Source organism: Mixophyes fleayi, chromosome 4 (assembly GCF_038048845.1).
Source record: "Mixophyes fleayi isolate aMixFle1 chromosome 4, aMixFle1.hap1, whole genome shotgun sequence".
Lineage (NCBI taxonomy): Eukaryota > Metazoa > Chordata > Amphibia > Anura > Limnodynastidae > Mixophyes > Mixophyes fleayi.
In genome coordinates, this window is record NC_134405.1 from 138,836,235 (window position 1) to 138,850,650 (window position 14,416).

Here is a 14,416-nt window from a genome sequence, read left to right on the forward strand (position 1 = left end):
TTACATTGTGATGATGAAATCTATCAGAATTTATTAATGTTTTGTTTTATTTTTGGAGATTAGTGCATTGACTGTGCTGAAAGATCAGGCAGTTGTGCTCTAATGACCTGTTAAAAGGCATTCTCCCCATCTTCCAGTATACATACATATCTACAATACATTGTTTATTAATGTATTTTTGTGTTTCAAGCCTCTTTATGAATTATTCGGATCATGTGACACTGTCTGATTCACTGATGCCTCTGGTGATGGCACCAAATTGAATATAAATATTTTGAGTTGATTATTTAATTCACTTGAAGCATATTATCAGTGTGTTTCCCAAGTTCTGAATTGATTTATTGCCTGGTGAATGAGAAGTATTGCTTATGGGAACACACTGGTGCTAGGCCATGATTATCAGATCTCATTAATGCATGATGTCTGACATGACATAGCTCACACTGTATTGTTTCGACAGAATTAATGTTTAGTAAATGTATACTAAATATTCTGTTCCTGTGTTCTACTCTTATACAGCAGTATAAAAGTGGGGAGTCGGTGAGTAATCCTTTCCCTCTAATATATTGCAAGTCTTTCTGATATCCTGGCACGGTACTAGGTTTTAAAGATGTGACCCTGAATTTTGAAAATAGTCCTGGTAAAATACACTGTGCCACTTGTTCAGTGTGTTTGGTGTAATTCTCAATATATGTTGTTTGTATATATGATGTACATGTTGTATTTATTGCAGAGTGGTATTTAAAATAACATAGAATTACACTCTGATCAGGTTTATAGTTTGAAAGGCTGTATTATTAATATGTCCACCTAGACTACGCTATGTGCAATGAGCTAATATACACCTACCAATAAAGAAGGTATCACAGGAAGTGTAATAAATGTTGGTAAGTATGAGTATGATTATAGCTGCCGTAAGTGTCATTTGTACAGAAGCTTCACATCATCAGACTGCTCCACTTTGCATAATATTTTAAATCTTGAATATGTCTTCAGCGCATCGATGAACTGGTCCTTCCCTCAGGTCACTATGTATTTAGCTGTCCAATCTGTGCTGAATTTGCTGCTTTGCGTAGTCTGGAAGTTATCCCGTGAGCTCTTATCTCATGTATGATAGAGTGTAGCTGGAACAGCACAGTAGAGGACAAATGGGGGACATCTGGTGGCTGCTATAAAAGGAAAATATAACATTACATACATAAAAAGTACCATAGATGTGCGTACACGGTATGCCCAAACACTCCTAGGGGTATATTTACTAAACTGCGGGTTTAAAAAAGTGGAGATGTTGCCTATAGCAACCAATCAGATTTTAGTTATAATTTATTTAGTAGATTCTACAAAATGACAGTTAGAATGTGATTGACGGCTGCCATTGCTGCCACTGCACAGTGCACTGCAACCAGAGGAGAAGTTTCTGTAATGAGCTGCTCTGACCACAAACACGGGCATCTAATTGACACCCCATAATGCAAAGACAAATTTACACCTACTGATCACAGATGAAAAGGTTAATGGTGGAGGGTTAATTATGATGGATGAAGAGTTAGTCAATATCTAATGACAATAGTCATGCTCCCTCAGTGGGGTAGGGGGCCCCTCATTACATATCTCACAGTGCCCCTTTATATCATAGTAGAAGTGTGAGTGTGTGTGTGGTAGCAGCAGTCGTTAATGTTATAGGAAAAGTAAATTACAGCACCGAATACCAACACTGCACACATGACTGTCACTTCTTCTGCCTGCCACCTGCCTGTACCTTCTGTGTGCCCTTTGCCCTTTTTATGGCGGTCATGTGGTGCAATGACACAGCAGAGAGCAATACAGAGTAACTCTCACTGGCTGTTGTTGGAGCCTCGGTTTCATGAAAGGACATTGCAGTGCCTGCAGTGCTATCTGCTAGTGCTAGTAGTGCTAGCAAAGAAATCTGCCTCACCCCACCCCCACCCCCGAGGGTCTGGAGTTGGAGTCAAATTATTATGATGAAGGCAGGTGATGATATTCCTAACGGGAGGAAATAATTATCATGAGGTCGATGATAGGGCGAAAACACTATGAGGAGGTGGGTGATTATGGAAAGAAAATGTGAGAGGGTAACGGGGTGAAATTATTATGATCAGGAGGTGATGGGGTAAAATTCCTTGAGTTTACACCCCAATGAAATGTGCTGCTCAGCTGCTCAGGCCTATATACAACTGCAACAACTCACATACAGGAATCAACCAAAAGAAAAGTGTGGTTGAAGTTAATGAGCACTTGTCACATTGGTCTGTTGGTGAGGTAGTATATATGTATATATATCACAGTGAAATGCCGCAATTGCATCATCATTTCGCAGGAGTGCCGTTCCTAATGTGGAGGACAGAAAGCTGTGCTCTCCTGAGGGTCCAGGAGAACTACCAGAAATTTGTCTCCCGGACATTCCAGGAGAGTAGACCAGTGTGGGTTATGTAGGTATGCACATATGAATGTCTCCCAATGTCAACAGCCTTCACCACTTAAGTTCTTACAAAATCTCCTAATGACGATCATGCACAAAATCAGGCACATTATAGTGGAGATTCATGAATTAGTTATTGACCCCCCCAGATCTGCCCATGTCTGGCAAGTTCTGCCCTTCCTAATGAGCTTATAATGCAGTGAATGCCACCTTGCTACACTAATCAGTTCATGGGTGTAAAACAGACACAATGGCACAAAAAATTGAGTCATGGAAACATAAAGCAGGAAGCAAATGTTTTTGCTTTGTGCACTGACATTTTTGCTGTTTCGTGTATGAACCTCAGTGAGGATATATAGAGTTTGTACACTCCTGATGTAGACTGGGAGTTTCCCAATCAACTTTCTTAACCCACCTTTGTCAGTGCTCTGATAAGTCTTATTAAAACCAGCTCTTCCAATGCAGGCGGCAGGGAAGGAAGTTTGCTAACACATTGCAGAAGACAGCATAGAGTCTCCCCCTGACTCTGCAATACAAAAATGGTCATTTCAGTTGTTATATTACCTTATGTGACAACATTTTTTGAGATTTTCTAAATTACAATTTCTCTAAGACAGTTGCTCTCAAACTCTGGCATCCAGGACTTAATTAATCATTAATAATTAATAGCAAGAATCAAACCTTGCCAATATAAAAGATCTTTGCATTCACTGAATAGAGCATAGTAGGGGTAGGGTCTACTTATAACAGTGCAATCAGCCATAAACCTGGAGAAAACAGATTTTTTTCTACAGAGAATGGCCATTGCATCAATCTGCACAATTTATCAAGCGGTTAATGCAGAAGAAATCTTTACGTTGTTTATCAAAGGCTCCATAAACCTCTATAGAGACTGCGAACCAACCGAATTTAACAAGCAACGAAAAGGTTAACTTTTCGCTGTTAAAAACTCCTTTGGGCATGCAGTTAGCACCGAAAAAGTATAGCTTTCAACACCAACAGAAAAACCGTGCTTAAAATAAAAAGCAGTAAAGGATTTAAAGGCTGCAGGATTTAAATCTCTGCTCACTCCTCTCTCTTATCTATGCTTGTTCTTCAGGCATCTTATTTACAATGTAATTAGCTACAGCAACAGAAACTGACCACCCAGCCATGTTACCTTCTTTCTCTGTCTTCCACTTAGGAACTAATGCCCTGTGAGCTGGATTGCACACAGCAACCGTTGCAGGGAGGGACATGCAGTGAAGATTGGTAAATACAGGAGAAAACATATTTCACCGCTGCAATAAGCAGTGACAAAAATAGTTTTCTCCAGAGCAGGGGGACATAATGATAAATAGACCCCATAACCTCTAAAGAGATAGCAGTATACGAAAACCCCATCATGAAATTGTGCCACCTTCTTCGGCTATGCAGGATACCTCTAAGATTCTTGAGCAACAGTAGAGTGCACATCACCGGGTCCTCTAACACCTCTATGTCCTGTCATATAAATGTAATTTAGGCACCCTTCAATTGCCGCATCACTGCAGCACCTGCTGTTTTTCCAGCTCTTACTCCCAACAAAATGCTTTCTAAATCAACACTCTGTTCAGTTTAAGACCCACCCTATTAATTTTGTTTCAGATCAAGTTAAAGTAACTAATATAACTGCTTTATTCTCTAGTGACGGTTTTGTGTACGAAATCTCCTGTTCAGTTATGCAGCTGCCTTTGTTATAGCTTTTGTAAAGTTTTCGTTGAAAACAATCCGTGTCCGATACAACAACAGAGAACAAATACCAGTGGCATTAATCATTTTATTTTCATAACCTACCCTCTGAAGTAGGTTGAAACAATTAATTACTGGCAGCTAAATTATAGCTCAGATTGTCAGAACACCATTAGCATTAATTTATCCTCTAGTCCTGAGGTTACGTGGCAATTCTAGTTAGGGTAAATGTTTTCTTGTATCTCAATGCTGTGGTTGCTTAATTTTGCCTTATGGGAGAATAGGGGAAATTTACAGAAACTGTTGCAATACAAAAAGTTGGTGATGTCAACAGCAGCCAACAAATTAGTACAATGTGGAAAGTCCACCCGTATTCATAAATGTCTTCAAATGTCCTCTGCATACATCACGCTGATGACTCTGCCATTGTCCTCTACCAAGGGACTACCCCTCTAGGTGAACAGGTAGATTCTCTATCTTTACCCAAACAATGTCAGAATATAGGAAGAAAAAACTAAAAGCAAAACATGGGATTTTTTTCTTTCACAGAAAAACCCAGTCTTTGGGGCCACAGATAAATTCCGTAGTCATTAATAACATTTGCTTTAATTACTGATACCATGTTGCTGAAATCTTTAATGGGTCAAAGGTGCTGTAATTTTAATTGTTTAAGTGTTGTCTTATCAAAAGGACACCGACTCAATGACAGACTTTACTACCCCTGATGGCCCCTTGAATACGCTATGATGCCATTTGTGTAATGTTCTGGCAGTTTTTCAAAAATTCATTAACAAAGTATTTTAACATTGACTTTATCAGTGTGTCATTACTTATCTTGATAACATCTTAAACTGATCTACTCTACAAATATGAACATCGTTCTTCAACTTCTCCAAAGTAATGGACTTTATTGACGCAGCTTAATTCCATTTCATTGGTTATATAGTTTACCCCTACAGAAAGAAGGTCATTGCCCTTTTGATTTGACTGCAAAAGATTCATTGGCTAAGCCAATTACAGCAGCGGCTCCCAACATAATTCATCTTTGTCAAAATAGACTTTTGCTCTGCCCTGGAACTGCAGCATATGGACCACGCTCGTCCTTATTTTCTAGAAGGGAACTTGGGGCTCATACTAAGTTGAGTGTATGCCCATTTACCTAATGTAAAGTGTGAGAATTTGTACATGCCCAAAAAAAAGTATATGCCTATGTTTTTATGCGGATCTGGCACACTTTCCTCCTTAGGCTGGGAACACACTAAAGTGTTTTCAGCCAATATTTGGGCCAATCACTCAATAAATGACCGTTCAGCCTAATATTGCATTAGTGTATACACTTAGACGATGAACAGTAATCGTTCCAAAGCACCGACCATCGTTTGCTTTGATTGTTCAGCAGAACTATAAATCTCGTTGAGCTACGGAACAACATCCTTCCAATCCTGCAGTGTGTATGCACTCACAATCAGGATCTCCATAGAGTTTAGAGTCATGATCTATTTAGCTGATGGTTATGACAGATGAAGAGCATAGATCTGAAGGTAAATCTTGTACAACATGTATAGTGTGTACACATGAATCGGCATGCTGATCGGGACTTTTTCCAGCTGTTAGTAAAATCGTTGTAGATAACACATTTGTTGGAAAATTCTGTCATGTGTACCCAGCCTTACACTTGGAGAAGCTGAAAGGGGTGTGGAGGAACGTGTGCACACAGACCAAGTAAAGTAGTATAATTATGTTGGCATAATTGAGGTCACCAGCACTAGCTAGTCACTTCTAATGCCATTCTGAGTGGAATCTCCTCTGAAGCTGATAGTCCTTTCATCATTTGTTGTGTCTATATTATATGATTTTGTGGGCGTATACTAGAATACATTTTTTAATACTTTCATTTGTACATGAGAAGGAAGATTATACTTATTATAGAGGCTTTTTTTTTTTATTTCAAACCTAATTTGCAAAATGTTTTTTTTACTGTCAAAATGAATGTTCAAAACATTTTCTTGTGCTTATGACCTGGTTGTGTATAAGTGTATATGGGTGTAAGTATACACGATATAACCCTGGCACATATGTGACGGTTCTATAGCTGCATATAAGACATAAATGCATTATTTTTACATGTAGCTTTTTAGAACTTGTGAGGAGACATTGTGACTGCCTTTATTACATTTGTGTATTTGAATGTTTTGATCACATTGGGTATTTGTGCACAAATAAATGTGCTTGCTACAATAAATTCTCCGGCATATAAAATACAACAAAATAAACTGGTCTCACCCTGCTCAGTTTGGTCAGATTTTGTCTCCAATCTCCATCACAAAAAAGGTTCACATCCTCTTGCTTCAGTACAGGGTCCTGAGGAAGAAGTGGTAAAGGAGGGTATGGTGTAAAGTCATGCAGAGAAACAATAGGTGAATGATCAGAAAATGAACTGCAGAATTTGTATGAGGTGGTTCTCACTCTAGGTCCATGTCCCTATGGGTATGTTTCTTTTAAACATTGCTACTGTTTGCCTGCCCACCAATTTGTTTCACACTATCTCTCTTTAAGCACACTGCATATTGCTCCAAGTTCAAGTCATTCTTTGGTGGGATCTCAGCAATGCGGACGTAATAAATGGATATAAAATTGAGAAACAGAAGAAACCTGCCAAGGACCTGCCTATGTGCAATAACAAAAAGGATACTATCTGGGTCTCAAACCATAGTGAAGGACAGCTACTGCCTTGCCTTATGCTAAGTGGAACTATCAGATGAATTATTGTCTTGTCCTAATGTAGGAAGCGAAAGGATAATTGGGTCTCCTGCTAGCATGAAAGATATCCAAGGCTTATCCAGGTTTTCAATCAAATGAAGTAAAATATGTTCAAGGGTATTCCAATGTAGAGTAAAATAGTATTGGTGGACACCTGTCGAATGAATGAATAATATAACTTGCTTCAAATTGGAGCCCTAAATGGTGATATCTGTTTGGACCACATCCTAGTCCACCAGTTTGGGAAATGTAGCCCAACATACAACATAATGACCAAAGGGACACACTTATGTGTGATGTTCCACCGCTATGATACAGTTAGGTAACCCCACTATCACACTGTTTTGGGTTTTTTCAGAAAGAAATGAGTTATGGAACTGAACAAAATCTTGTCAATCCTGTTGCTAAAAGGTGTATATATAATCTTCCCTTATGGTGGAAACTGAGTCCAAACTCACCCCCAGAAAAGGGTCCATGACCATGGCCAGGAGATGAGATTTACAGGCATCCTGGGTACCAAGGCGACATAAGTGTATGGCTTTTAGCAGTACCACATTTCTAATATTTGCAGAAACAGCATTTGAAGCCTACACCAAGTATCAGAAATAAAATAAAATAAAATAGAATAGAACTATCTATTTTCAGTAGTATTAAAAAGCTAAAACTGAAATGGCTCAAGATATACAAAACATTTTATGAAGAACTGCTCCAGACTTTGACCAACCGACAGTTGCTGCAGCCAATCCCAGATCAGAGTGCTGAGAATTTTGGGATTGCTTTCTGTGGACACCGCTGCCCAAGATCCTTCTTCATTCACAAGCTTCTGTGTGGTTATGAAAGAGAACAATGAATAATCAAGCCAAATACTCTTTGTGACATGACCCTATAGAGGGTGCACATTAAAGTATTTCAGAAGTATTTATGTTTATAATTGCACCTGTATTTGTAATTGCAATGTGATGTTTTTAACATGCATGTCATCTGTTTTTGCCTTAATTGAGATGGTAGACAAACACATTTCAAACTTCATTTAAATATTGTTAATGAAGAACTGCGCTCCCGTTTGGTCAATAAAATATACTGAAGGATGAAGTGGATGGAGCGCACAGTTAGTCGATCTCGCAGTTCCACTTGCATCAAAGGTATATAAAGAAATATGTCATTTACCTTGGCACACTTCCCGCTAGTTGATGTACAGTTATTAGGTCAGGTGCTAGCTGTACATTTAACTAGGGGGAAGTGCAGCAAGGTAAATTACATATTTCTTTATATATATTTGAAACTTCATTAACAAATCTTTATAAAACTTGTCACTGTTCTAGTCTATTAAATGACAAAGCTAATACTGGCAATTCTTACCACATCAACCCAATGCCCTGGAACTGTATTAAATGATACAGAGTTTCAACAACACATGTTCCACACTGTTTCTGTCACTTTTTTTCATCTTTACAGTAATACTTTAATATACAATATATACATTGGTCAAAATCATAAGACCATGCAAGAACTGTCCTTCTGACAATTTATTAACTCAAATCGCTGACCTGCAGATTCTTTGCGCTTTGCTGGACAACTGGATCTGGAGTCTCCAGTTCAGCCATGGCCTCTGCAATGCACAAGACATGGTGTAGAGTAGGAGGCTGACATGGCTCTGCAAGATTATCTCTCTGTGAACAACCAAAACCATTGTCAGCCACTGACACATGACATCATGAAAACAAAACAACACAATAAACACATTTTATATCACAACATAGTAAACACAATTCATATTACACTGAAGAATCATTTATCTAATGCATTTAGGTAATTCAAACATGTGCATTCATTACCACTGATTAATGCTAATGTTTCCATTTTATGCAGGCCAACAAAAAGCATTTACAGTACATTTTTCAAATGATATTGTAGTTCTGGATACCTAGTAAGTGAAGTAACACTATTTTCATTCCACAGAGCCATATTGTGACCAAGGGGGAAATTGTGGTTTTACCAATAAGCCTGTGTTATATTTTCAAACATTTCAAAACAAGTGCAAATCATTATGTTAATATTTGAACCCTTCCTTTCATACTTTCATTTACTGCACATCTCTTTAATATTAGAATTAATATTTGAAGATATATTTAGTTTGTGATATTGCCTTGCTTGTTTGTTTTATGTTTTGTAAAATATTACACAGATTCCCTACAGATGTGCACACTGTTGAAGCAGAAATGGGTGTAATAATTTCTTTGTCCTCCAGACGTATATGTAATATTTCTTGATAACAATTCCAATATATTGTTGAAATACTGCTGTATAAACATAGCATTCTATATAGACATTGTATGTGCACAGGGCTGCCAAGAAGAATTCAGGGCCCGGGTACAACAAATTCATGGGGCCCCCCTCATAGTGAAGTAAGCCCCAAAATTTTTTTGCGCCGCCTTATGGCGGCGCAAAAAAAATTAGATATATGGTCATATATTCAGGGGCGTGGCTAGCCAAACGGCAGTGCAAAATTTTTGGGAGGTGTGGTCATGCATTTGGGGGCGTGGCAAACGTGCCATTGGGGCGTGGCTAACATAAAAACCACTAGGCTCTCAATTCGCTGGAGCGTCACATATGTTCAAGCACTCCTGACTTTCAGGACATCTACCACCACAGGGTAGTAATACAAACAATGCAGTGTGTACACAAACAGTTCAGTCTTGGCCTACACCTTACATTGGACACAACATTCACCAAAAATTGGTATTGTCCCTACTAGAATCACAACATTTCACACACTGTGCTGCTCTCTCCTACCTGTTCTTCTCACTTTCTCCACCTGTGGCTGCTGCTTTCTTTAGTTGTGGCTTGTCCGGATCCAGAAATGTTGAAGGACCTATTTTGAAAAAAAAATGGCTACATTTAGAAAATTACAGCCAGCCTCAGCGTTAAATCAATAGCACCCACGATTAATAATTAGGCCTTCCTCCAGCCCCAACATTAAAATAATACTATTCACATTTAATAAATAAACCTATATCCCTTCCTGCAAACAGCCCCAGCAATACCTATTTCCCGCAACCATCACTGCCATTAAATAATTCATAGTCACATTTAATAAATAGACCTCATTCTCCCTAAACTCACCCCAAGATTCAATAGCCCCCAAACCACCCCATCTTAAATTAATAGTCCCTACTATTAAATTGCCTCACCATCACCCTACAAACAAAATAGCGCCCATTAATTAGCTGCCACCTACCTCACATACACTACATTGCAACAAGCCCCCTGTGCCATTACACACACAATACTGTGCCCCTTCATCACAACTACACTGTACCCCCTTATGCTCACACTGCGACCTCCATGCTGCTTTTCCCCCTTCTTTTTTACTTTGTGCCTCTCTCCCACTTTTTTTCCTCCTCTGTTCCTCTCTCCCACTTTTTTTTTTATTCCCCTGTGGCTCTCTCCTTTTTTTCCCTCCTCTGTTCCTCTCTCCCACTTTTTTTCCCCTCCTCTGTTCCTCTTTCCCCAATTTTTTTTTATTCCTCTGTGGCTCTCTCCTTTTTTTCCTCCTCTGTTCCTCTCTCCCACTTTTTTTTTTATTCCCCTGTGGCTCTCTCCTTTTTTTCCCTCCTCTGTTCCTCTCTCCCACTTTTTTTCCCCTCCTCTGTTCCTCTTTCCCCAATTTTTTTTTATTCCTCTGTGACTCTCTCCTTTTTTTCCTCCTCTGTTCCTCTCTCCCACTTTTTTTTTTATTCCCCTGTGGCTCTCTCCTTTTTTTCCCTCCTCTGTTCCTCTCTCCCACTTTTTTTCCCCTCCTCTGTTCCTCTTTCCCCAATTTTTTTTTATTCCTCTGTGGCTCTCTCCTTTTTTTCCTCCTCTGTTTCTCTGTCCCCTTTCTTTATAGTACTGTCCCTCTCTGTTTTCCTCCCCTTGCCTCTCCGTTTCTTTACTTACCTTTTGTCAACTTCTTTCTTTTCTTTTCTGCTCTTCTGTCTCCTCTTCTGTCTTCTTTCTTCCTGCTGGCTGCGGCGCTCCTCACTGACTGACAGGCGTGACTTGATGACGTCACGCCCGGCAGTCAGTGTGAATGGAGGAGAGGAGGGACACGGCGCCGCGCGATCACGTGAGTATTTATTTATTTATTTTTTTAAAATTTATTCTTCCTCCCAGCTCCCAAGAAACCCAAGATCGCCCCCCCCCGCGGGAAAAAAAAAAAAAAAAAAAAAAGTTTAAAAAAAAAGCGCAAGACAGAAAAATTAAAAAAAAAAAAATTAATTAGCAGCGGGGGCCCGGCCCGGGCCCCCTGGCATGGCCGGGCCCGGGTAAACTGTACCCGCTCCCCCCCCCTCTCGGCGGCCCTGTGCACAGTTTTTACTTGGCAGCTTTAATATAACTTGAATAAGCCATTCACTTACATATGTATATGTAGGACTCACATTTGGGGCATTGCTATCCACTCTGTTCTTTGTCTCTTCTTTGACTTTTGACTCTGTTGTTGGTATTTCTGTTCTAACAACATCAAGTTGACACAGCCCATTGCTCACCATGTCTACCTAAGAAATTTACAATCCACATGTTTTTAAACAACCAGACAAAGGTATACTGAACATACTGCTAACTGCAATAAAAGCACACAAGAAATAAATAATGCATACACTTCATATGGACAGCAAGGTGGGTAAGTGGTTAGCACTTCTGCCTTACAGCACTGGGGTCATGAGTTCAATTCCCGACTATGGCCTTATCTGTGAGGTGTTTGTATATTCTCCCTCTGTTTCTTCCCACACTCCAAAAAACATGCTGGTAGGTAAATTGGCTGCTAACAAATTGACCCTAGTCTGTGTGTTTTAGGGAATTTAGACTGTAAGCCCCAATGAGGCAGGGACTGATGTGAGCGAGTTCTCTGTACAGCGCTGCGGAATACATGATGACTAGGATGATCTTTATGACACTCTATATAATCACTGATCCCGGTTACTCTAGTCACTTACTGAAGTGTCACCAGTTAGCAGTAGCTGCAGAATTCCAGTGTCACAGCTGATCTGACTCTGGAAGAGCCCCCTCCTCTTCTTTCTTTTCCACTCTTCTTCATTGTCTTCACTCTCGCAGGCAAGTGAGGGCATCTTCTTACCCTGGCGGTCACTTGCTGATCTGACAATGACCTGCTGCAGGAGTCTATGTGCAGCCTCTCTTTCAAGTTCCACCCACGGTCCTCTTGTTCTCCTACCCCCTGCCAACTGAGCCAGCCTGCGACATATCACTGCCACAGGCTTAGGAAGGTGGCGTAAGCTTCGAGCCTCCTGGCCATGAAGGAGATGACGTTGACGGATCAGATACTCAGCTAAGGTAAAGGCAGGGTAGCCAGGGGGCGCACTGGGAAAAACTGGCCATTGTGAACTTAGGAACAGAGCAAAATCACACACCAGAGACACCTGGGATCCCGTCTGTATAGATCCAGGGCGACGGAGACGCACAAAACGAATAGCATCTGCAGCACTAACACGGCATGCAAAGATCAAGTAACATGCAATAAGGACCCCTGAAAGGAGGAGAGGGGAAATGCCATCAGTAAAGTAGATATTGGCAAATAAAGTATCATGGGCTACTGAGGAAGACCAGGAAACCCTGTAGCTAACAAAACTTTGGGTACCATGTTGTACATAATTAAGTAAGATCAGTGCAGGCAGACAGCAATTAACACTGGCACTTCTATTATTTGCCATCTTACCTTGGTTATTTTCTGTATACTGTGCAATTATTCTGTGTATTACATATTGTATTTGTGGGTATGAACATTATACTGTATATATGTTGTGCATTTATAGAATGAACAAAAGTAATATGGCAGCATGAATATCTGGCCATAAAATTGTGGAGGTGGGCCCATAAGTTCACCCCATAGCATGTTCGGTTCAAGTAAAACATGATAAATGGGACAGACCTGGCAAGTTACAGTGTTCCATTGTGTGATACATGACTGTGTCATATGGTCTAGCAGGGATCAGAATTCAGTTTTCTCACATGCTTTCTGCTTTTAAATAAGCAGAGGATGGAGGGAGAGAAACAAGGAGGAGTAACAAAGCTGTTGATGCTGCACCTACACAGTGTGGGGATTACTCTTTGCAAGGGAGGGGAAGCAACAGACTGGTATGAGAGTTTAATCACTCATACATTAGCAAATCAATTTTGTGAAATGCGGTACATTACATATATATATTTTGCTGTACATTTACCTATTTGGAGCTAATATAATACATTCATTTTGGGGCATACTGCGCTAAAGTAAAATATCCCAAAATAATTTTAAAACTAATTAAAATTTCTATATTATTGATCATATAAGACATGTGTGCGCTATATGTTATTTTGGATCCTACAGCTTGCTCTGCAGAATGAGGTAATGCTTTATAAATCAGTAGAGTTAACATTATTACCTGTGCGGCCAAGTCCTGCGTGGCAGTGTATGGCTAATCTCCCTTCTCGCAGAGCAAATGCAATAACTTTCACTGCATCCAGAATTCGGGGCACTGGGACAACCCCAAAATCAGGAAGACCAAAATTATAGAAGGAAACTGTGAGGAACAAAGTGACATTGGTACAAAAGTGACACTGGCAATGACTCGAGTAAATACAGAGAGTATGTCCTAATGTGATGGAGTTCAGTTAGTGATTTACAGACATGCATCATACTTACCAACTTTCATTACCACAAGAGATGCAGGAGGAAAGGTTAGGTGACGAGTGTGGAAGAGTGCGTGGTGACGCGCTTGCATCACATAGCCCCGCCTCCTGATATGTTATGCCATACTTTCCAACTTCTTCTAGTTGGTGTCCGGGAGCTGCTGGGGTGAGGTGGGCGTGCGTAATGATGCAAACGCGGCATTTTACAGCAGGGGGCGTGGCCAAATGCCGCAATTCCCGGAGAATCGCGGCATTTTCGGCTTAATTCTGCCCATTTCACTAGGAAGTGGGTAGATGTGGGAAACTGCTATACACTCCTGGGAGTCCGGGAGACTCCTCCGGAATCCGGGAGTCTCCCGGACATTCCGGGAGAGTTGGCAAGTATATGTTACACCAAACTTTACAACATTGCATAGCATTGGGAGGAATCCCCTAAAATTTGTGAGCCTCCCAGACATTCCAGGAGAGTAGGCAAGTATGACTTACATAGACACGAGATTAAAACATAGTTTTCTAGCAGTAATTAATAGGCAAAAAGCGAAGGTCTCTGACAGACACAGATAGATTGGATCACAACAAACATCATTAAGACACACAGAATAGTACAGTAAGACCTGTTACACTTTACTCTATATATTCAAAAATAACTCACTGCCAGAGTCCATAAAATCCTGAGGTCTGTAAGAAAAGCCACTTTGAGGGTCAAGCGAATCTCCGCAGTATCCATGTTCCCAAGGAAGCTGTGCATTGACCAGAGAGCGTATACCAAATCTGTCATATACATAAAGCACGGTTTGTTTTTTCATTTTAATGTATGAAAGACTATGACGTTCCAATATG

The 14,416-nt window shown here is 40.2% G+C and overlaps 1 protein-coding gene across 1 annotated transcript in view; it reads right to left on the bottom strand.

Moving 5' to 3' along the window:
- Window positions 1–2,498: 2,498 nt before the first annotated feature.
- LOC142150751 (protein tyrosine phosphatase domain-containing protein 1-like) overlaps window positions 2,499–14,416 on the bottom strand; it is a 51,528-nt gene continuing 39,610 nt past the window's right edge. Inside the window, exons 5-12 of the mRNA XM_075205946.1 lie at window positions 14,229–14,347; window positions 13,330–13,467; window positions 11,887–12,434; window positions 11,311–11,448; window positions 8,458–8,580; window positions 7,635–7,733; window positions 6,434–6,511; window positions 2,499–2,966 (exon numbers count right to left, since the gene is read on the bottom strand). Of these exons, the coding sequence (XP_075062047.1) occupies window positions 2,847–2,966; window positions 6,434–6,511; window positions 7,635–7,733; window positions 8,458–8,580; window positions 11,311–11,448; window positions 11,887–12,434; window positions 13,330–13,467; window positions 14,229–14,347 (1,363 nt within the window). The 3' untranslated portion in view covers window positions 2,499–2,846. The remainder of the gene's footprint in view (window positions 2,967–6,433; window positions 6,512–7,634; window positions 7,734–8,457; window positions 8,581–11,310; window positions 11,449–11,886; window positions 12,435–13,329; window positions 13,468–14,228; window positions 14,348–14,416) is intronic.